The 21,471-nt window shown below is 50.5% G+C and overlaps 2 protein-coding genes across 7 annotated transcripts in view; one reads left to right on the top strand and one right to left on the bottom strand.

Moving 5' to 3' along the window:
- rapgef3 (Rap guanine nucleotide exchange factor (GEF) 3) overlaps positions 1-7,629 on the top strand; it is a 35,514-nt gene extending 27,885 nt beyond the window's left edge. For all 6 annotated transcript variants that reach the window (XM_086159823.1, XM_086159824.1, XM_086159827.1 and 3 more), the window contains 10 exons: positions 238-335; positions 491-616; positions 3,058-3,239; positions 3,824-3,914; positions 3,988-4,038; positions 4,138-4,225; positions 4,312-4,376; positions 4,467-4,521; positions 5,369-5,440; positions 5,591-7,629. In XM_086159823.1, the coding sequence (XP_086015949.1) occupies positions 238-335; positions 491-616; positions 3,058-3,239; positions 3,824-3,914; positions 3,988-4,038; positions 4,138-4,225; positions 4,312-4,376; positions 4,467-4,521; positions 5,369-5,440; positions 5,591-5,709 (947 nt within the window). In that variant the 3' untranslated portion in view covers positions 5,710-7,629. The remainder of the gene's footprint in view (positions 1-237; positions 336-490; positions 617-3,057; positions 3,240-3,823; positions 3,915-3,987; positions 4,039-4,137; positions 4,226-4,311; positions 4,377-4,466; positions 4,522-5,368; positions 5,441-5,590) is intronic.
- Positions 6,985-21,471, bottom strand: part of itga5 (integrin, alpha 5 (fibronectin receptor, alpha polypeptide)) — a 36,003-nt gene continuing 21,516 nt past the window's right edge. The window contains exons 17-30 of the mRNA XM_086159821.1: positions 20,517-20,674; positions 19,984-20,121; positions 16,038-16,105; positions 14,791-14,941; positions 14,608-14,700; positions 13,706-13,785; positions 13,535-13,615; positions 13,324-13,429; positions 13,057-13,215; positions 12,401-12,499; positions 10,365-10,478; positions 9,819-9,920; positions 9,610-9,732; positions 6,985-9,192 (exon numbers count right to left, since the gene is read on the bottom strand). Coding sequence (XP_086015947.1) covers positions 9,109-9,192; positions 9,610-9,732; positions 9,819-9,920; positions 10,365-10,478; positions 12,401-12,499; positions 13,057-13,215; positions 13,324-13,429; positions 13,535-13,615; positions 13,706-13,785; positions 14,608-14,700; positions 14,791-14,941; positions 16,038-16,105; positions 19,984-20,121; positions 20,517-20,674 — 1,556 coding nt within the window. The 3' untranslated portion in view covers positions 6,985-9,108. The remainder of the gene's footprint in view (positions 9,193-9,609; positions 9,733-9,818; positions 9,921-10,364; positions 10,479-12,400; positions 12,500-13,056; positions 13,216-13,323; positions 13,430-13,534; positions 13,616-13,705; positions 13,786-14,607; positions 14,701-14,790; positions 14,942-16,037; positions 16,106-19,983; positions 20,122-20,516; positions 20,675-21,471) is intronic.

Raw genomic sequence — 21,471 nt, 5'->3', positions numbered from 1 at the left:
GCACCCATCCCTAACTAGCCAGCGGATGTGCGTATTTTTCTTTTTTCTGTAAGTCTCTTCATGACATGTAACAGAGAGTTAATGATCTGATGTCTCTATATGTGGCCCTGTGATTGGTCCAGGTAAACCCCACCTCTCCCCCAACGGCAGCTGAAATGAATGATTTCGGTGATTATATTTATCGATTATTGATTTTTCCCTACCCCCTTCTTTTCTCGGGGTTGGCGGCGTGCACAGAGAGAGCCGAACTGAAGCTGGACGCCACCGCCGTGTACACAGCCCTGGGCCTCAACGAGAGGCTCTTCATCTGCACAAGCAGTCAAATGGACCAGCTGGTGAGGAACACACACACACACACACACAGACACATACACACACACACTCTGCACATGCTGTGTTCAGGGGTCGTTCATTCCTAACATTATTTCTTTTTTTCTTTCTTTCTTTCTTTCTGTCTTTCTTTCTTTTTTTTTCCTTTCTCCCCCTGCAGGTGCCCCTGAGGGAGCAGCAGGGTCCTGAGCGAGGAACGTCCGACATCCTGGAGCAGATGAGCTCCAAAGACATCGCCGGCGAGCTCACCAACTACGACTGGGAGCTCTTCACCGCCATGCACGAGGTGAGCCCACATATCTCACATCTGAACCAACTGTGCATTTTTCCTATATTTCATGCAAAACCGTGGGGCTAGTTTTACTAACTAACTAGTTTTCCGATTTGAAATAATGGATTGTTTGTGTTTTTTTTTTTTTTTTAATGCTGAAAATCTTTTTATTCGATCCGGGCTTCGCCGTCGGATCTTCTGGGGCTTTGCTCTCAAAGGCTCGCTGCACAAAGACTCATTTCTAGTAAGGAAATTCCGAGAATATCGTATGGCGGGCATCATGTAAGGGCGGAATAGACATAGAGAGGAAGAAAAGCTCCCGATGTGACTTGGCTGGAGCCTCCACACAGCGGGTGACAGGTTTAGATTAGCATGAGTGATCAATCATGTATTATCTGCACCACTTATCCTGCACTGAGGGCGGCGGGGATGCTGGAGTCTATCCCAGCTGTCATTGGGCGAGAGGCGGGGTTCGCCCCGGACCAATCACCCGTCAATCACACGACCGAATATCGAGATAAACTACCGTTCACCCTCTCATTGACACGTCAGGGACACGTCGGGGGGAGGATTAGGAACGAGTCGATCAGAGGAACGACATGTGGTGGATGACCTGGAGGTTAAGTCAGACTGGGATGATTTGTGACGGACCGCACATTTTCCCTACCTTTGCGGCTGCGGGACGCCCCTTGTTTTGGCGCTCTCTCGCACCCTTTTTGTGGCGTTCTTTGCCATTGACAGGTTCGTCCTTTGGCAAAAGGGTGCCGTCCTGGAAAAAAGCGAGCATTTGTTGTGTTCCGGCCATCAATCCCTTTATGCAATGTGTTACGCTTGAATATCCTTGGTTGACTGCTATTTAAGCATTATGAAATAACCTTTTAATACTTAATAGCCTGTTATGTCATTGATTGTGTTTATTGAATTGTTACGCGTTCCCCTTCAACGCATGCAAATGCACCCATATGCATTTGCATGGATGTAAGTAAAATGTTTTTCTGGAAGGCTAACTTTTGCATACTTAGTCTGTGTTTGGTGTCAAAATGCCGATGTAGATTGCACTCTTTGACAACAGACGCTGGCTTGTAACACAAAAGACAACACCGTTTTTTTCTCCTTGAAGCACAAACATGTATTCGTCTTCCCATCTTTCTCAGCCTTCCATTGGCATCAATTTTTTTTTTCCGTCTGGACATTTAAGGATCATTTATATTTGTCAATTCCACTTGTTGAAAATGGCATTGATGTGAATACACTGCAATTAGATCGGCATGAGTTGTAGGGTTTTTTTTTGCACCAAGCAAGCAAACACAGCACAGAGCAGGAGATATGTGAACAAGCTTTCAAGAGAAACCACTGAAAACTATTAAACACGGACGATAAACGGAGATAACAAACGAAAAACAAACGAAAGTCACCCCGAAAGCTAAGACGAGGAAATATGACGAAATGTATGTAGCGCTTGGCTTCACTGTGACTACAACGGGAGACGAGGAAAGGCCGGCGTGTTTACTGTGTCTAAAAATGTTGGCAGCGACAGCCTGAAGCCAAATAAATTAAGGCGTCACTTTAAGACATTACACCCCTATTATGGCGATAAGCCTCTTGAGTTTTGTCAGCGAAAACACGCCGAATATTGCCAACAATCATCTCGCTTTGTGAAAGCAAGTTTCAGTGAACCATCGAGTATTGTTATGTTAATAAATTAAGATTTGGCGCCTTTGAGAGGAGGCGGCCTGCAGCAGCAGCGCCCGACGTAATCTGTAACTTTGTCTTTTATTAGTTAATGTCTTCCTTTTGTAAGTATTTTTTCTTTTGAAGTATTTGATTATTTTTGAAATTTTGAAATATTTTAATTGATAATACTTTTTCAAAAGTTTTTCCGCATTTGATTCAAAAATTTCCCAAGGATGGGATCATCAAAGTGCATCTTAAGTTGTTCTTTGTTTCAAGTTGATCTAAATTTTTTTTATTCTTTTCTTTTCTTCAATGTTAATAAGGATACAATGTTGTCCAGAGGTTTACACGTAACAATTTTTTTATATACAAATTATACTATTTATAGCTATGACGGAGGGTGTTGGGGGGGGCGGGCGTGGCTGTTTCTTTTTGTATATAACAAACAGAAGAAAAGAAGAACAATATCAAAAACGTATCGTCGGTGTACATTTTTGTCGCATGAGTTGACAAACAGTATTTTGCATTTTTGGTCTGATCCACCAAAATGCTCGTCCGTTCCGTCACAGACATGATTCAGATAACCATGGTGTTACGTAAACTCAGCAATGAGCAAAATGACGCCGTGCAAATTGGACCCCCAGCGTTCAATAACTTCTGTTGTTGTTTGTGAATATGCTATAACTTCTGGTCCTTGAACACATCACTTCGTGTGTTCAAAATGTGGCTTACCTTCTTGGGTTCCCCTGATTAGCATCTTCACCTCCTGCCCTCCCATCCAGGCGGAGCTGGTCTACTACGTGTTCGGACGCCATAAATTCCCGGGCGCCGTCACGGCCAACCTGGAGCGTCTGGTGCGTCGCTTCAACGAGGTGCAGTTCTGGGTGCAGACCGAGCTCTGCCTCTGCGAGGACCTGGTGCGCAGAGCCGTCCTGCTCAAGAAGTTCATCAAGATGGCTGCAGTGTAAGAGCGCCGTCTGCATTCGAGGCGTCATTTCGGCGTCATTCGTCATTTCTTTTCAAACACGGCGGCCCCACTGTCCTGCACGTGGGAGTGTGTGTGTGTGTGTGTGTGTGTGTGTGTGTGTGTGAGTGAGTGAGAGAGAGAGGGCATAAACACGACAACGTTAGTGATACCGCAAAAACCCAAAATATATAAAATGCATAACAAAGCTATTTTCTGGCATGTTTTCTTTTCCTGGTTGTTCCACAAGCGGCCACTAGGGGGCAGTGTTTCCTCTCCACATCAGAAGCCGCCGGGCAGGTTGTGTTGTGGGCTTTTAGACGTTTTACGAGGTTTTTCCAGCTGTTGGTTTTAAAAATCGAAATCCCACATACACGAGGGATCAGATGATGACAACCGCAAGGGGAGTTTTTCTAATCTTATCAAAAGATAAGGTTGTATGTCTGTCAGATAACAACCCCCCCCCACCCTTTCCGCCCGCCATCCTTCTGTTTTCCCTCTTCTTCCCGAAACCAAATGCCTGAGCGTCACCGCGATGAAGGATGATCCGCAGACATCTGATCAAACTGCCGCTTATCCTGCAGATTGAAAGACCAGAAGAATCTCAACTCCTTCTTCGCCGTGATGTTCGGTTTGAGCAACAGCGCGGTACAGAGGCTCTACAAGACCTGGGAGGTGAGAGAACCGGGAGATGGTGAACGTCTCCGTGCGAGGGAAACGTCAATTTAAAAATCCCTCTCGTTCGCAGAGAATACCCGGCAAGACCAAGAGGATTTACTGCACTTACGAGAGGCTGATGGTGAGCGGCGCTCCTTCCGTGGCTTTTCATGAAATATCCTCGTGTTGCATTCAATGTCCATTTCAATCAATTCGCCGGAATCCCTTCCTTTCCCTCCAGGACCCCTCGCGTAACCACCGGGCCTACAGGCTGGCCGTGGCCAAGCTCAGCCCTCCGTACATCCCCTTCATGCCTCTGCTGCTCAAAGGTAACTGGTGCCGGCAGAGCGTTCAATACCGCCGGATCGGGCGATGATCAAACAAAGAGCTCAAAAAAACGTTTTTCTGATACCAGACATGACGTTCATCCACGAGGGGAACCCCAATTATGTGGACAAATTAGTCAATTTCGAGAAGATGGTGAGAACTAGTGAAATAATAACGTTTTCCTCACCTTACTCGCCTCGCACTTCCTCCTCTTGACCAAAAATGTGTCCCCCGATGTTGCAGCGCATGATCGCCAAGACGGTGAAGATCGTGCGGGGTTGCAGGAGCCAGCCTTACGGTGAGTCCTCCACCCATTTACTCGGGGAAGCCAACGGATGGAGTGAGAGGACGTGGGGTCAGTCGTCGGGAGAGAAGAGGAAGCAGGGGAGAGGGTTGCATGGAGGGAAAGGAAGAAGACGGGAAGGCAAAGCACAGGGTGACCTTGTTTGGTGATAAACCTTTGCTTCAGGTGTAAAAACAAGATCTTTCAAATCCTCCAAATGATTTACGTTTTACAAATTTTTCTCGCGAGATGCCATTTTTGTTGACATCGCAATGCACCTTGGGTGTCGGGGTCTGACAGTCAGTCGGCCTGACGTCTTCCATTTAGCCTCGTCGATTCCAACTGGAAGATGTCACTCATAAGTGAGGATGGTCGGATGAAGATGAAGGGGCAGAACATGATGCAACGGTTGATCGCTAACTCAGAGATAGAGCGCAAACATATTTGAATATAGATTAGAGTACAGCATTGCACAGTATATAGAAATATAAACGTAGTAAATCACACCAACAAGTTGATGACCTTCCATTGTTAGCGGGTTGTTTACATCGATAAAACACCTTCAGCAGCCGCAGTGAAAAAGGCGACCAAAAGGCACCAGGAAGGAAGTGCTGAGAACATAAAACGTTTTTCTCCCATTCTGTCTCAGAGAATGCACTGCGCTGGTAAAATACCGGCGACCCCCGTAGCTCAAAGAGGTAGTGAACATGTCAGACTTTCAAAGTAATTGGGAGCTTTCACATGATATGATAATGATATTCCAGGACAATAACAACATTTGAGGTGTTTCTGAAAAGGACTGCTTCACGCGCTGCCTTCAGGAACGATCCCACAACCGACTGCCTTGTTTTCTCCTCCGCAGTGCCTTCGTCTCCACAGCGGGGGCTGGCGGATCGAATGTTCCTGGAGGGACCCGCGACCCGCATTTCCACATGTAAGACAAATCCGTTCGCAACGGGCGCGCTAAGTGTTCTTGTTTCGCCGTCAAAATTCCGGTCGTGTGCTTTTCCGAGTAATCCCCGCAGGTGAAAGTCGGCATATAATCCGGCCTAACCACCCCCTCCCCCGTGTTCGTCCCCTCTAGACTCGGACCACCTTCTCCCCCTGCGGAGTCCAAGCAACATCCGGCACTACATCCAGAACCTGAAGGTGATCGACAACCAGCGCAAGCTAACGCAGCTGTCGAGAACAATAGAATGCTAGCCTCTGGGACGACCAAACTGCAGGAGAACAGAGAGGAGGGGAAAGAATGGACAAAACAAAACCTCTGGAGGAGGCAGAGCTCAGGAGCGGGGGAAAGGCGTGGCGCCGCAGAGGGTAGCGCAGCTAACGAAGGGCGCCGTTAGCACGGCCTCAAGAGAAGCCATGCCGCTCGCACAGCGATGACCTCAAAGGTCTTTGCAGAAAGAGTGGAAAGACATCTCCGTCACCACGGAGACGGGAGAAACGCAACAGACTGATAACGAGCACGCGTGCTAAGGGTGCAGTCAATTTAGTCGACCATAACACAGATGGCCGCCCTGAGCTTTAACTCATCACAAAAGCCACAGCGCCATCTGCTGGCCAGGCATCGGCACCGCAGCGCCTCCGATACCAACGAGATCATATTTTCATGCTGGTTGTCTTCACGCAGGAAACTTTTAACCTTCTCCAGGCAGATGTTGCAGATTTGCGACAGCCAAATATCAGATTTTTCCTGCAACTACAACTTAATTTGAGCCTGAGAGGGTTAATAAAGGAATGCGGTGTAAATGAACCTGAGGCCGAAGCAGAGGAGTGCGTCCGCAGATCTCAACACGCAGACGCATTATGCAGCGGCGAAATCACGGAGCCGACCCGACACAGCCCGTGTTTTATGTGAAGCCCGACTTCAAACTGCATAATGCGAGTTCAGCTTCTCACTTTAGGTCAGTTGTGCACTTGTATATTTTTTTTTAAATCTAATATATTCAACTTTGCCAGGCATATCATTTCATACAGCGTGTCTGTTTCTTTTTAATAAATTATTTTCGCAGTAACGTGTGTGCGACGTGTGATCGATGAAAACACAATTTTTTTTTTTTTTTTAAAAAGGGAAATATTTTATTTAAAATACAAACCGTAACAGATAAAAATCGACCCTCCAAAATTGCATCCCTCCCTCCCTCCCCTGCGTATAACAAAACCCTTCCCCCCCAATATGGGGTGAGAAAATTCACAATGAATCAGTCGTTCGAATTCAAAACACCCCCCTTGTCATAAATATGTACAGCTTCTTTCTGAAAGTTTCCGGAGAGTGAAGATCCGGGGCCTCGTCATCATAAATAACGGTTCAGAAAACATCGATTTAGTAAAAGAACAAAAATGTTAAACTGAACGATCCGGAGGCTCCTGAGTATTTTTCGCCCGCAGGTGCCGCCTTTGACACGAGGCCCGCCCCGGATCGGAGGGCGGTGATTTGTTTGCTCGCTGATTGGAAGGGTTTTCAGTCGCTGTCCTATTTATTTTTCATTTTTTAACTTAAGAAGGGATTTGTGACAAGAGTGCGGCGAGGCGAATGAATGAAACGCAAATGGTTTAATTCCGAAACCACGCGGTGCCTCATTCATCGACCTCTGGATGGAGTTTCTGTATCAGTGTGAGTTTTTCGAAAAATAAAATAAAGCTCGGAGTGGTGAGCACAAGTGAAGTGGAGGGAAAAAAAAAAAAAAACATGATGGTGTCACACTTGAAATATGCTCAGTTAAAGCAAGGCGGGTGAACGACTTAGCCCATGTGCTTATCACATTCTTCAACACACACGCACACACACACACGCACGCACGCACGCAGGTTTAATTACGAATAAGTCATAAAAACCAACAACAGAAAAAAAAAAGGCAATGAAATATACAAAAACAAACAAAAATAGAAATAAAAAACACAAATGAATATAAATATTGCACTTCCAAACGACGTGGATTTTTTCCCAGTGCCTGCTCGGTTTCCCTTTCTTTGACTTCAGAACCCGACTGACGCAGAACCTCTGGGGCTGAGGTGGAGCCAAGTCGCCCAATTTAAACACCATCATATTTACTTTGGTTATTTTTGGCATTTGAGCAGCAAAAAAAAAAAAAAAAAAAAAAAAAAAATCAAATAAAAGAAGAGTTCATTCCATGTATTCTATCGGCCTGGAGCCGGAGGACGACTTTAATCGGGAAAACTCTGTAAAATAAAACTGAATTCATGTGTTCACGACCATTCGTATTTTGGAGCTGCCGGATTCTGATGAAACGTCAAATGACAATATTCATTTTCACAATCAATATCTTGCTATTTTTGCTAAAATCCAAGCCGCCTTGGAGTCCCTTTGCGCCGCGCCAGTCGGGTTCTACGAGACACCGCGGGACCATACCGAAACCAGAGAGCGAGAATTCAAAAATAATAATTATGTATAATAACTGGAACAACGGCTGGATGCGTGATGAAAAAAAAGTAAAGTTGCGTGGCTGAACCTCAGCCATCTTTGGCGGTCGGAGGGATAACCAAGACAAAGCAGTGGGAAAGGAAACAGGGAATTCATACAACAAAAACCCGAACACCCATAAATATACCATTCACACCTTTTTGCAAGTCACCTGTTTGCACGCGGTTCTGCTCCCGGCTGCCCGAGCGTTAGCGCGTACAAAACCGATACTAGAAAAATAGAAAAGGCATTTCCGCGTTTGTTCCCGCAGCCTCTTCGATTCGCGACCAACAGGTGCAGTCTCTCTGGGAAAACATCGACAAAAGGATCGACTCGCAGGGAGCCAAAACCCCGCCTGAAAACCGGGGAGTAAAATGCGCTACAACGATGCTGATTGTCGTCTTTGGTTGGCGTCGGCGCCGTGACCGTCAGCGCAGTTCGCCTTCCCGGCGAGAGCGGAGGCTGCGGGACGTTTATCCGTGTTTCCCCTCCTTGCGGCTTGAGATGGCGGGAGAATCTCAGCGCGAGCAAAAACGGCGACGTGAACAAAGTGATCAGCAGGAGTCAGAAACTCAAAGGAAGGCCGGGCGGTCGGCGCCGTCCGGGGAGTTAGATCAGTAGATTTCCTTCGAGTGCAAAAAGCAACCCGGTGCGACGCCGCTCGTCCGAACCCGAGGCCGTTTTCGTGAGCGTCCGTGCGGGCGGAGAATCCTGCGAACAGGACGCTCCGGGGGCTTGAAGGTACGTGAGATATCAAAAAGTTTGTGATGAAAAACAACAAGGAAAAAAGAAAAATCAACAATTGGATAAAATTAGCTCCAATATCGACACTTTGGATTCGCTACCGGCGGGCGACGCGGCCGGTAGCGGGGTGATCCGATCCAGTTGAGAGGCGGCGAATGCATCGGATCGTAAAGCACCAACGCAACGCGGTGACACGGCTATTACTAGACTTTTCTGCCGTAACAGTGATCCCGGCATAAAATTTAAAAAAAAAAAGAAAGAAAAAAATAAACATTCATTTGGCTTGGAGATCTTTGGACTTTGCAGCCCGGTGGAGTTCCAGTGGTCTTTCGCTCCCATCCGCTCGGCATCGCGCCCCTCCGTTTGCAATCCTACGGCCGGGTCCTGTGGTTTCTTCGGCGGCTAGCAGCGGTGGCGGCGGCTCCGCCCGTCGTCTAGGCCTCCGAGGCAGCTTGCGGTTTGAGTTGCGCCTTCTCCATGGCCATGCCGTACGGGACGGATCGCTTGAAGAAGCCGAACTGCCGGGGAGAGGCACAGCGTGGGGGGGGGGGGGGGGGAATCACCGACAAGGTCATTGCGATTGACGAAACACACCGCCGGGATACCGGCGATTCACTGTTCTTGTGACCTACTTGTGATGACCTCCCACCTCATGCTACGCTATGATACCCCATTCAGGGGAAGCTCTTTAAGCCAATGTGAAAAGATTGCAAATCCACGTTTCACTTCCTCACTGCCGTAAGAGGTGTTTTCATTCATTTCAACAACGTCGGGTGCAAATGCTGACGTTGTGGTCACTGGTAATATTTAGAGGTCGTTCTCCGGCAGGCTCGGAGAGGAAAGGTCGAGGCTAATGCCCGCGGTGCACTGCTTCACCACTAGATACCGCTGCTACCGGCACATACGCCTCCCCTTTGAGCGAAGGCGGAACTGACCTTGTACAGGACGTAGATAAGAAGAGCCAGAAGCAGCAAACCGGCCAGGATGGCCAAAATGATGATCCACAGGGGAACCGAGTTCTCGATATCCGGCTTGTTCCACACCACCGGCGTCACCACCTGCGGACGAGGACGCACCCGGTCGTTTACCCGCTGCCCCCCAAGAACCTCTGCGCTCCTTTGCCTGCGACCGACACACTACCTACCTTTTTGTGTCCGCTGGGAAGGTGTTTAGGGGGGATGGCGTAGGGCATCGATTTCACGCTGTATCTCGCCAGGCACTCCAGCACGTACTGCTTGTACGCTCTCTGAAAAGGAGACGGCAGATTTAACAATCTCCGCAGTCGTCACTAGGTGGGGACAGAGACCGGCGGCGCTGCTGAATAAGAGCGTTTAAGAGCAGATAGTTCCCTTTCATTGCCTTCACGCAGGTGTCGTGAGTGGCGCGCACGTAGAGAAGTCAGAAAAAAACAAGCTGCGTTCTCAACCCCGGGTCCCGTTTTGTCAGGACGAGCGCGTTGAACCGTGCACGCCTGGCGGGAGCCAAAGCAGGCGGACGAGTTTTCATTTCTGAACACTTCCCGTCCCGGAGTTTGGCTTTCAGCGCTACATCAGCTCTCCTGCCAGAGTCTGTGAGGAGGGAGCGCTTGAGCGCCAGCTGGAAGGAAGCAGCGCGCCGCCTTCTCTGCGGAGTTGTGCGAAAAAAAGGGGGGGGGGTACGTTGAAGGGTGGGGGTCCGTCTTCTGACAAACCTCAACGAAGGTCTCGGCCCACACTCTGGATCGCACTTTCAGGATGGCGGTGGTGCCTTTCTCCAGGAGACCCACGTGGCACTGGACGGCCCAGCAGTCCACATTGGAGCAGGACTGCGGAGACACACGGCGAGTCACGTCATTAGAATCATCACGCCATTTCATCACGCGTCACGGGACCGGACGGCCGAGCCGAGACGAACGGCGTTGATACTGCAGGTCGTGGAAATATAACAAAGGGCCCAATGTTATGATCCGTATTCCGCGGCTGCTTCGAATTAGATCGGAGGAATGTCATGGGACTGCGAAAGCGCTGCACGCGCCGCTCTGCGCATTGCGGCGGCAATCGCGGACACGCAATCTCAAGAGAAGACCCCCACACACACACACACACATTTTGGAAAGATGGCGCACCGGCTGACCTGCGAAAGTGCAAAGACGGGAGGAGGGCAGCGTTCCTCGCCGGCTCCTCCAGGCTCTGTCTTAAGACTTAATAAGGGTAATCAGACAGACAGGGAGGGTATCAGTCCACTTCCTCCGTGTAAACCTCCTCCGTGCCCAGGGCGGCGGGGGGTTAGAAAAATTTGCGGAGTTGCCCGGTGCCAAAGATGCCCCAGACTTAAGCCCCACAGATCCGCCCTCGTGGGATTATGTGGTGAAGATCTGGAGATGTGGGGCGTGCAGGCTGTTCCCACAACTTCATTGAAGAAAAAAAAAAAAAGTCTGAGATTGTGATGACATGATTATACATCTGCGGCCTGCAAAAGCTAAACTTTTAGCTAAACCTAAATTATATTTATTAAAAAAAAAGGTTCGATATCTGAAATTCAATCGAAATCTTTTTTTTTTCGGACAGAAAAGTTCAAAGAAGTTCCCTGCTTAAATTTGACTCCAGGAAATAACCTTCTCAAGGGGGAACCTTTTACTTTTGCATTCCCACAGACAGTAAAGGGGGGACTGTTGGGCCCGGTGTGACGTGCACTTTGACGTGCATGCTCAAAAACAAAGCGCCCTGAAGACGGCGAGCTACATTGCTGCAGGGAATAATAACCATGAACTATAAGATGGGTTGAAGTGTTTTTATTTTCTTCCTGCGCTGCACAGCCATGTGAAGCACCCTGCCGTTAGCTAACTAATTACTAACTAAACCAACTACCTATTTTGCTCAAAATGCTAATGTTCCCCTGCAAGCCTCTTGGTTGGTCCATTTTTCACTGGTTCTGCCTATTTTGTCTCCAAGAAAACCACCGCTAAGTGACCACGATAGCGTGTAAAAGTGGAAGTATCTGGTAATGGCTGTGGCGAAGGGCTTCCACCAATCGGCAGATGATGTCAGATACCAAGCGGCCCTCGACGCCGATCAATCATCCGCCATTCCAGGCGAACCCCTTCTCGTTCCACCTCTCCATGAGGTTCAAAGAAGAGGCCAAACATGGGACGGTCTGACCGTCTAATGCCCGGCCCTGTAGCCTTCAAGAGGTTCATTAAGATGCACTTTGAGCAGAGAAGCGTGTCCCCTGGAGCGCGGCAGGAGTGAAAGGCCGCCTTCATGCCGCCGCCGGACGCGCCGGACAAAGGAGCGCAGTTTGGGGCGGCGGGCGTTTCAGACAAAGACCTTCTTAGTTGAGGCAGGTATCCAGTGGGTGGAGGATCAGGGAGGCAACTACCTGTCACAGAGAGGATTAATGGGCCCTGGTGTGTGTGTGTGTGTGTGTTAGGGAGGCCCCACAACACATGGCCAAAAGTCCTGATCTGTGCGTAAACAAAAGAAAAAAAAATGCTACTAAATGCGTTTTAATGAAAATCAACCCCCACTGGACCAGCCGGCGACCTCTGACCCACGCCTTTTAACCACATCTGAACAAAATTAGCCAATCCCACGGGCCACGTGCACAGGCCTGTCAATTTATTTAAAGTCGACATTGAGGAATACATTGGGTCGATTATCCCGGGCTAGCAACTGAGTATTCGCATTTAGCCGATGGTGTCGTCCCGTGACGGAAGGCGATATCGTTCCAGAGTTCGGCGCCTCTTACCAAGTTGGTCAAATGCGCCAGCGTGTTCTTGCTGACGTCCCTCCTCTCGATGTGGTGCTCCCGGGCCTTCGGCGGCGCCTCGGTGGACGTGTGCCGGAGCTGTGAGCAGAAACGGCCATTAAGGGAAGGGGAGGGTAGAAATGACCTCACCGGCAAATGGCGCTCTGTCAATACGGGACCCGATGTGAGCGTGACCCTGAAGCTGTTTGTCATTAATCAGAAGCATGTGAGCGCCACTCTGCATGGATTCCCGTGGAAACGCGCCATACTTAGCAATTCACCAGGGGGGGGAGCGTGAGAGGGAGCCCCGCTTACAACCCCCGGTTCAACATCTGTCACTTCTCAAACTCATGCCTGCGCTGGGATGTTTGCGCACGCGAAAATGCAAAGATGAGTGAGCGCGCCGCCCGGAGCGAGGCGGTTAATCAGGGCCGCGCTGCGCCCGAGGAAGAGCCGCATCTTCAAAGCGGCGGCGGGGTAAGTGTCCTGGGTGGGGCCCCGGCTCGCGAGGCAGGGGGGTGGTGGGTGTGGGCCGACCGGCGGGAAGACCCGGAGGATAATCACACGGCTCTCGACGGGAGATCTGATCGGCCTCGATCGGAGGTTTTTTTTTTTTTTTCTCTTATCAGCCGCGCACATCTCTGTGAGTCACTCACTTTGAGGCGGCGGTGGTTCATGTTCTTGTCGGCGGTGCAGTTGACGGGCCCCTCGGTGGAGAACTCCAGAGGGTAGAGGAGAGGCTGACCCTTGAAGCTGAGGGGGCAGCGCAGCTCTAGCAGGGTGTGGCCGATCCGGCTGGGCCCGTTGTTCACCAGCTGTTTGGGGTGGTGAGGAGGTCGAGGCGGGGTTATCTTACCAGAGCGGCTTTTCGTTTATTTAAATCTCAAACCCATCTTCCAGTCGGCGAGGCGACGACCGCTCACCTCATATATGTGCTCCACCGGTGGCCCGACGTCCTCCTCCGAACCATGGCTCTTGGGTATTTTCCAATTGGGCGGCGGAAATAAAACCTTATCGGGCCGCGAGACACTGCAAAAAAAAAAAAAAAAAAAAAAAAAAAGAAAGTTGAAGGCACAGGGGAGATTGAAGGGTGGGGAGTTGAAGCGGTGAAACTTCAGGAGTCGGGGCGCTGACCTCTGAAGAAGCACAACAGCCTGAACAACCACCTCCAACTTGTAGGCCTCCAGCTCGCTTTGGGAGTTATTCTCGTTTTTACTGCCGGCGCAAAGACAAGAAAGGGGATTAAATGGTTCAACCGAGGAGCTCAGCCCCTTGTCTGTGTTTACATCCGATGTGGAGGTTTACCTGCGGATCTGGGCGTCGAACTGGATGGTCTTGTGCGTGTCCTTTAGCCGCGGCACGGTGAAGCGCAGGCCAGCCAAAAGCTGCGGGAAAAAGAGGACAAGTTGCTGCATTAATACTCGTCGTCCCCGTCGATGGTGGTTCATGAAAAAACAGAATCTCCCGCCAGCAGCTAATGAATGATCAATGCCGAGATGTCATTGTTTCATTCATTCATTCGTCATTTTAATGCAGGTAAGGCCCCAGAAGCCTCTGTTACCCCTGAAGACACAACAGTTTCCACTAAAAAAACTCTCCCATAGCATAACAAGCCATCGCAACATAGACCAGCCCTCAAGCGTGGCAGATGTTCAGTCATCCCCCCACGGCCCGTTCCATCTGAAGAAGCCTCTCCGATGGGAGTTGAAACGCCTCCAAGGGAATAAGTTTGAGTCCAGCTGCCGCAAAAAGATTTCGACAAGAATTAACCATGACCTGGAAGAGTGAGAACTTCCACAGGCATGTTAGCTTCTTTAGCTTTTAGCTTCTAGCTTGGAGAGAGGTGGCCAATTCACCGACACTGTATTTTTTTAAGCTACAAAAAGGAACTTGTGTGATTTTTTTTTTTTTAAGAAAGGAAAGAAACAGCGGCCGTGTGGTCGGGTGGGCAGGGGTCGGGAACCGGGGGATTTTTGCCCGACAGAAAGCTGAAAGCTCCGATGGGAGCCGGTCCCGTCTGTCGTAACATTTCCTGAAGCGAATGGCTTTTTTCCTGTGTCGCTCAAAGCGAGGCCGATGACAACAGCCTTTTCCTAACAGAGAGCAGGAAACCGCAACGCTATCGCCGTCCCACAGAAGTTCAGAGTGCACAAAACAACCCATGGAGAAACGGGTCGAAAAACAAAAAACTCGTAATTTTTTCTTACACTGGTCCCAGATTTCATGGGGTTTCCCAAATCGCAGCTGAGGTACCGGGTCTGGTTCTCCGTCTCGTAGCTGCAGGTCAGCTGGGTCAGACTCTGGGGAGGGACGAGTTAGAGGAAAACCTGGTCATACCGCGGTGAAACAAGGTTAGCGGGTGGAGGTTTTTATCGCGAAACGCCCCTCACCTCGTTGTTTCGGGCGATGCCGGTGTAGTCGGCCTCCGGGGGCAGAACCACGTACAGCTCCGCCTCGTACGCGCCGCCCTCGCCTTCGTTCCTGGCGTTGAAGGTCAAGGTCAGCGAGTTGTCGTCGCCCAGGTACACTTCCTTCCTGTCCCTGAGGGGAGAAGATATAATGGTTTCGGCGGCATCGGACGAATCCGCCCGGGTGGAGGCCGAACCGCGGGACCATAGCAAGCGATGACCGCGCCGTGCACGTACAACAGCTGTAAAGCACCACCCTCCCCCCGCTCCCTCCCGCCCTCCACCTCCACCGGCCCTCGGAACAATGAGAAATTCCACACAGAGGGGCCGCGCAGACGCTTTTAATTAACAGGCCCCGTTTCGTGAAACAAGGCAGTTGAGCGGTAAGAGAGCGGGAGGAGGTTTCGGAGGCCGTCCCTCGGCCGCACGCCGATTTGAACTGGCATCGCACTTTTGGAACCAAACAAAAGCTCAAAATTAGAAAATGCCACGAAACTGCAAAGTTCCCCGGAGGGACCCCTCAGTCTGGCAGGTTATGTGCTTTGGCAGCGGAAGAGAAGGAACAACACGGCAGGAATGATGGATTTCTTTGCGCGCGAGCGCTTGTGTGTGTGTGTCTGTGTATGCGAGTGTGTGAGTGTTTTTGTCTGAAATCCCCACTCATCCCATTAACCCCTAAACTAGACTCAAATATGTTACAAATGAGCGGACAAAAGCATTAAGCCAGTATTTATTTGAATCTCAGCTTCAAGTTGCGCTTGAACACACACACACACACACACACACACAGCAGGTTATCCCATATGTGATGGGTCAGCCATAAGCTGAAAAATTAAAAATGGTGGCGGACGGTAGATAAGTATAGGAATGTCATGGAAATGACAGAGCGGAGAAGGGAGTATTGGGGTGGCTGTTATTTTTGAGAAAAATGCTAACAGATTTTTCTGGAGTCAAAGTGCAGCAGGCGTGTGTGTGTGTGTGTGTGTGTGGAGCAGGGCGCTCCTGACAGCCAACTTTCCAACCTTTCATCCCCCCCCTCACCCCTCGCCATTATGCCGCGGCACCTGCAGAGCAGCTACTTCCTGTTTTCGAGGGATGGGGCGCCAGGGCGACAGAAACAGCTGTATTTACGTTTTCGCCCCCCCCACCCCACGTCACATGTCGGGCGGTGGAGTTGAAGAGTTCAGTGTGTGTGTGACCCACCCAACCCCCCACGGCGAGACCCTCACCCGTTGACTGCCAGCTTCAGGTCGGGCACGCAGACGTTGTCCTCGCCGCAGTCCAGAAGGATCTGAGCCTGTGGAGCAAACGGAGGGTTAATAACACCTGCGCTCTCTTACAGGAGATGACGAAAAAGCGGATGTGTGCGTGCACGTGGTGTGACTAAGACACACACCTGGATTACAGTTATTTAACAAGGCATCATCACCATGGAAGCGTATCAGACGAAGGTCACGGCTCCGGAAGACGATGACTGACCTCTCCCGCCCCCCCGTCCCCAGAACCAGCTGTCACGGCGCACACATGTTTTCTGTTTGGAGGTGGAAAGGGGGTGAGTCCGGCAGGCAGAACGTGCCAGAAGGAGATGCACCCGTGGAGCTCCCTGCTCTTAGCCGGCGTCCCACATCATAGCGCCGCGTGGCCGACCGCGCGCTAACCACGCGCTACGCCACCCAGCCGACCACAGATGTGTCCGATCATACAGAGGGAGGAGCCAACGGGAACCGCGGGGGCGGGATACCGCCGCTCGATGTGGGGTTTCTGTTTCCCCCCCCCCCGAAGATTACAAGCCCGAGGGAGGGACGAGGAGGAGCGGAGGGAGCGGGCGGGCGCTGGACGTGTGGCGGCGGCGGTGGGGAAAGCCCTGCGGACGCCGAAATTGCATCCCGCTGCGGCCGTGACAGTGCGATGATGCTCACAGCGATGTGGATAATAAATAGAAAAAGGAGGGGGAGGAGATTAGAGAGCGCCATGCGCCGCCCTTGTCATTACACTCTCCGGTGGCTCTAATTATGGACACCATTGAAACCGCCATGTTAGCTCGACCACAGGTCCTCCTGGGCCTGTTTGTCCGCATCCGCCAGAAGTACGACAGGGATGCCGTCCGGCCCCTCCATGTAGATTAACATAAACAACAACGAAAACGTGATCCTTGGACAGGCTGTTTCTTCGTTTCCAGCCCCTCCCTTCATAGCCAATCATCTGCCATCTAACCTGCTTCTCCGCACCTTCTCTCACACCAGCTGACTTCATGTCCATCACTTAATTCATAAACGTCCTCTCTGGTCATCATCTAGACCCCCTGCCTGGTAGCTCCAACTTCAGTGTCCTTCTACCCCAGATCTTTACCATCCCTCCTTTGTCCACATCCGAACCATCTCAGTCCGACTTTATTTCCAGAATATCTAGCACGTGCTGTCCCTCTGATGGACTTATTCCTGATCCTCTCCATCCACCCTCACTCCCAAAGAGAACCTCAACATCTTCATCGCCTCTGCCTTCACCTCTGCCTCCTGTCTTCTCCTCAGTGTCTCCAAAGCAGACAGCATGGCTGATCTCACACTCATCTTCTACACCTTTCCTATCATTCCCGCTGGCCGTTCCCAGCTACATACACCAATTCTTCACCATCTTCTGCACTATTTCCATTGCTCTGGAATGTTGAGTACTTCAAATCCTCCTTTTTCCTCCACTCCCCGTAGACTCACCGTTCCACTTGGGTTCCTCTTATTCACACACAGATTCCATCTTGAGGGCACGAACCTTCCAGGGCATACTGCCACCTCTCCTGATTCTTGGGCATACCTCCACCTCTCCTCCCTTCCAGGGCGTACCTCAACCTCTCCTCCCTTCCAGGGCATACTGCCACCTCTCCTGATTCTAGGGCTTTACCCCCACCTCTCCTGACTCTCGGGCGTACCTCCACCTCTCCTCCCTTACAGGGCATACCTCCACTTCTTGCCCTTCTAGAGCATACCTCCATCTCTCCTCCCTTCCAGGGCATACCTCCACTTCTTGCCCTTCTAGAGCATACCTCCACTTCTTGCCCTTCTAGAGCATACCTCCACCTCTCCTCCCTTACAGGGCATACCTCCACTTCTTGCCCTTCTAGAGCATACCTCCATCTCTCCTCCCTTCCAGGGCATACCTCCACCTCTTTCCCTTCTTGAGCATACCTCCACCTCTCCCCCATCCCAAAAGGAACCTCTACATCTTCATCTCTGCTAACCTTGAAGAACGTCAAGTCATGGAATCAATCAGGTGTCAAACTCTGAACCAATCGATCACCACCATTACTGCCGATCAATGACTTTTTGATATAGCATGGATTAAGCGGTCTGAGAATTCACATTATATGATCGAAGCTTGGATTTTCTCTGTGATCCGAGCTGGATCATCGTGAATGTTCTTACATCTGAGATATTCCTCTTATTGGTTTCGCATAATGAAAGTACTTCCGCCTTTACATGCAAGTGTTTAAACTTTTGAGAAAATGCCACATCCTGATCCTTTTCCAAGTTCCTGAAGGAAAACGAGGCGGCCGGGGCCTTTGATGGCGAGCGGGAATCCTCCTCACACGATCTCAGAGTGTCTAGAATTAACAGATCCAGCGCAGGGCCGTAAATCTCCGCAGAAACATATGGAATATCTTAAGAGCATAATGAAGGGTGAGCGGGAGTGATGAGTGAGCGCGTCTCATTCTCGTTCAGGTTTTTTTTTGGGGGGGGGCGGGGGGGGGGGGGGGGGGGGGCTTGGCCGGGTCGATGAAACGTGAGTCTGCCGCACACTCTGGAAGCACATGTGAAAATCAGCGGGGGCAACGTCGCCCCGCCGTGGGCCAAGGCCGCGGTGCGAGGGTTACCCTCCACTGTTTACGCGGGTTTTACATCCACGTCGTCCAAAGCTAGATTACATGAAACGTGTTGGCAGTTTCACACCGCTCCCACGCCCATTTCATAAACACACACACATGAGCGCCTATCAGGTTTGCCCTCTGTGTGTGTGAAGTTAAAAAAAGGTTTCTATTTCAGCTCAGGCTCTAACTCAAGGTCTTAGCGTAGCAGCAGGACACATCTGCTGGAGGCAGGGCTACTTTGATATTCTTGAGGACATCAGTGATGGGGATCAGGCAGGACCGCGACAATGATGCAGTTTTCCAAAAGCTCTACGCTGACGGGATACCCGGTGAGCGAATTCTAATCACTCCCAAACTAGGAGACGGGCAAAACAAAGACTGACCGAACCCCGACCCCAAGTAGTTCCCTTGGTGAGAAGGTCCTTAGGAAAGAAAAGGTTTGAAGAACTTTGAACTGTCCGGCTGGAGTTTGATTCCAGGGGCAAACTTTTTGCTTTTGCATACCCAAAAGCAGTTAAGGGACCACGGTGGAGACTTGTGTGACACCATCCACCTTAAGCGCCACACTCAAAAGCATACCGCCGAGGTGACACAAACAAAATGAAGAGCGAAGCTGCCTCGGCATTCAGATGGGTTCATGTGTCGCAGGTAACGCAAGAAGTATCTAGTATTGGACGTGACTTATGAACTCAAGGAAACACCAAACACAAGCTCCTACGGGACCGTAAAACGACCCTGTCTTGGAGTGGGAGCTCGGAGCAGAGGCCCCTGTTCCCCAGTTCCTCTGCTGTCTGGAAGCATCAAACCACGGCCCAGTTCCTGAAAAGGTTCTCGGAAGGGCCAAAAGTTCTTACAGTGCAAAAAGGAGCTATTGTCTTCCAGTCACCTGCAGTTCGGAGCTTAAGTGAAACGGGCCGCTCCTGCCGGGACTGGGGAAACACTGTGCTCTACATATGATTCACATTTCATCGTAGAAAAAGAAGAAAAAAAAAAAAAAAAAAAAAACAGCTTTCCAGATACCCTGGACGTCCTCCCGGCAGAGCAGTTTATAATTTCTATTAAACAGAACAGACGCACTCTTTCATCCTGGACAGGGGAGAGTGTGTATCCAGCCCACAATGTAGGGGATTATTACTTCATGCGGTGGATTTCCTTATTATTGGCTTAGAAAGAGTGAGCCGAAGTAAGTCCCAAAATCAAACGGGCGTTGTAAGTGAGAACCGCTCCTATGTATTTGACCGTAAACCCTATAGATCCCCCCAACCCCACCCCCGGTGCGGGTTAGCAAGGACGTGTGGTGTGCGTCGAGAAAAAAGTACCTTCTGCTCAATTACATCGGTGGTTTGATAGTTGAGAACGGGCCGCAGGCCGTGGGAGTCAGCTGCCGCCTTCGGATCCAGGCTGAAGTTCAACGCCACGTAAATGGCCGAGAGTTTATCCCTGAAGTCTTTCTCATCCTGCAATCAAACATAAAACATACCAGGAATTTGTGCGAAAATAAAAGGGAGCGTTGTTCATAAATGTCCGAAGGCTTTGAAAGGGTGAGTCACGGCGTGGGTACGCTTCGAACGGGAGTTGTGTTGGTTTTTTTTTTGTTTCCGCCAATCGGAAAACAACATTTCTTGGGATTATTTGGATTTCTGGTATGTAAGCAAGGGTGAGCAACGGCAGGAGCGGCGCATTCCAGTGGAGTGGAGTGTTTTGGTTTTGAGATTATTTAAAATAAAGCACGACGACGATGCAGAGCCCCATCTTGATTGGGCGACTAACAAATTCAGGAAGCCGCACCCCGGCGTGGAAACACTATAAAACTACAGGACGTGAGCACAACGGGAGAAGGCAGGAGGTTTACCCTGAGGTACATCTTGGTGTCACTGCACACGCGCTCGCCGCGGCGCACTCTGACGGCTCTCTGCAACAACGGCTGGTGGGAGTCCTGGAAGAGGACACGCTTCTCTGCGCCTTTCTGCTTGTGCTTCCGACTGTCAAGCTGCACCTCCACCTGGAAATCTGGAAGCACATTAACCAAAAATGAGCATCCGGGGGCACGCTGGATGTTCCCGGGTCACGAAAAAGGCAGGTTTTGTAATAAAAAGAGGGCCTAATTACAAGGAGGTTCACGTAAAGTTGTAAATGTCAGGCCGTCAAGCCAGATTTTAATCATATAGTGCCAAATCATAATATGGTTGTCTGATGGCACGGGGTTGTCGGTTCGTTTGGTAGCCTATTGCTGTGATAGGTGCTTCGGTTGGTTGTTGTTTAAGAGTTACGTTGGGTGGTTTGCTGGTTCATTCAAAGGTTCTTCTGGCGTTTGTTCGGTGCTTCGTTGGTGTTTCAGTGGTTCGTTCAGGGATTCGGTAATTCGTTTTGGCGCCTCAGTGGTTTGTTAGGGTTTCAGCAGTTCGTTGGGTATTTTTAGAGGTTCGTTTGTTGCTTGAGTGGTTCATTCGGAGGTTCATTGGTTGTTGTTTGGTTCTTCGTTGGTGTTTCAGTGATTCTGTCACGGGGTGCACTCGGGCAGGGAACCACAACTTCGAGGCTGAAATCAGGGTTGAAGCGCTTTATTTAGGTAGACTGGCAGGTAGGGTGTCGCTGGCAATTCCCTGGCCCCGAGACAGAGTCGCACAAGGCTGGGTCTCACCAGGACGGGCCCCGGGTAGGGTCAAGGCAGGATCTCGGGCTGGGTCAGGTGGTCCACGAGGGGGTCCCGGTCTACACTCAGGGTCCGGTGGTCCACCAGGGGGTCTCACGGGGTCAGGGTCCGAAGGTCCAGAGGGGGCTCTCGCAGGGTCAGGGTCCAGTGGTCC

The sequence above is a fragment of the Fistularia commersonii genome, chromosome 14, assembly GCF_037954325.1.
Source record: "Fistularia commersonii isolate RoL2024-O1a breed Wild chromosome 14, RoL_Fcom_v1.0, whole genome shotgun sequence".
NCBI classification, from domain to species: Eukaryota; Metazoa; Chordata; class Actinopteri; order Syngnathiformes; family Fistulariidae; genus Fistularia; species Fistularia commersonii.
Note: the sequence above shows the minus strand (reverse complement) of the source record. Positions and strands in the feature narration are given on the sequence as shown.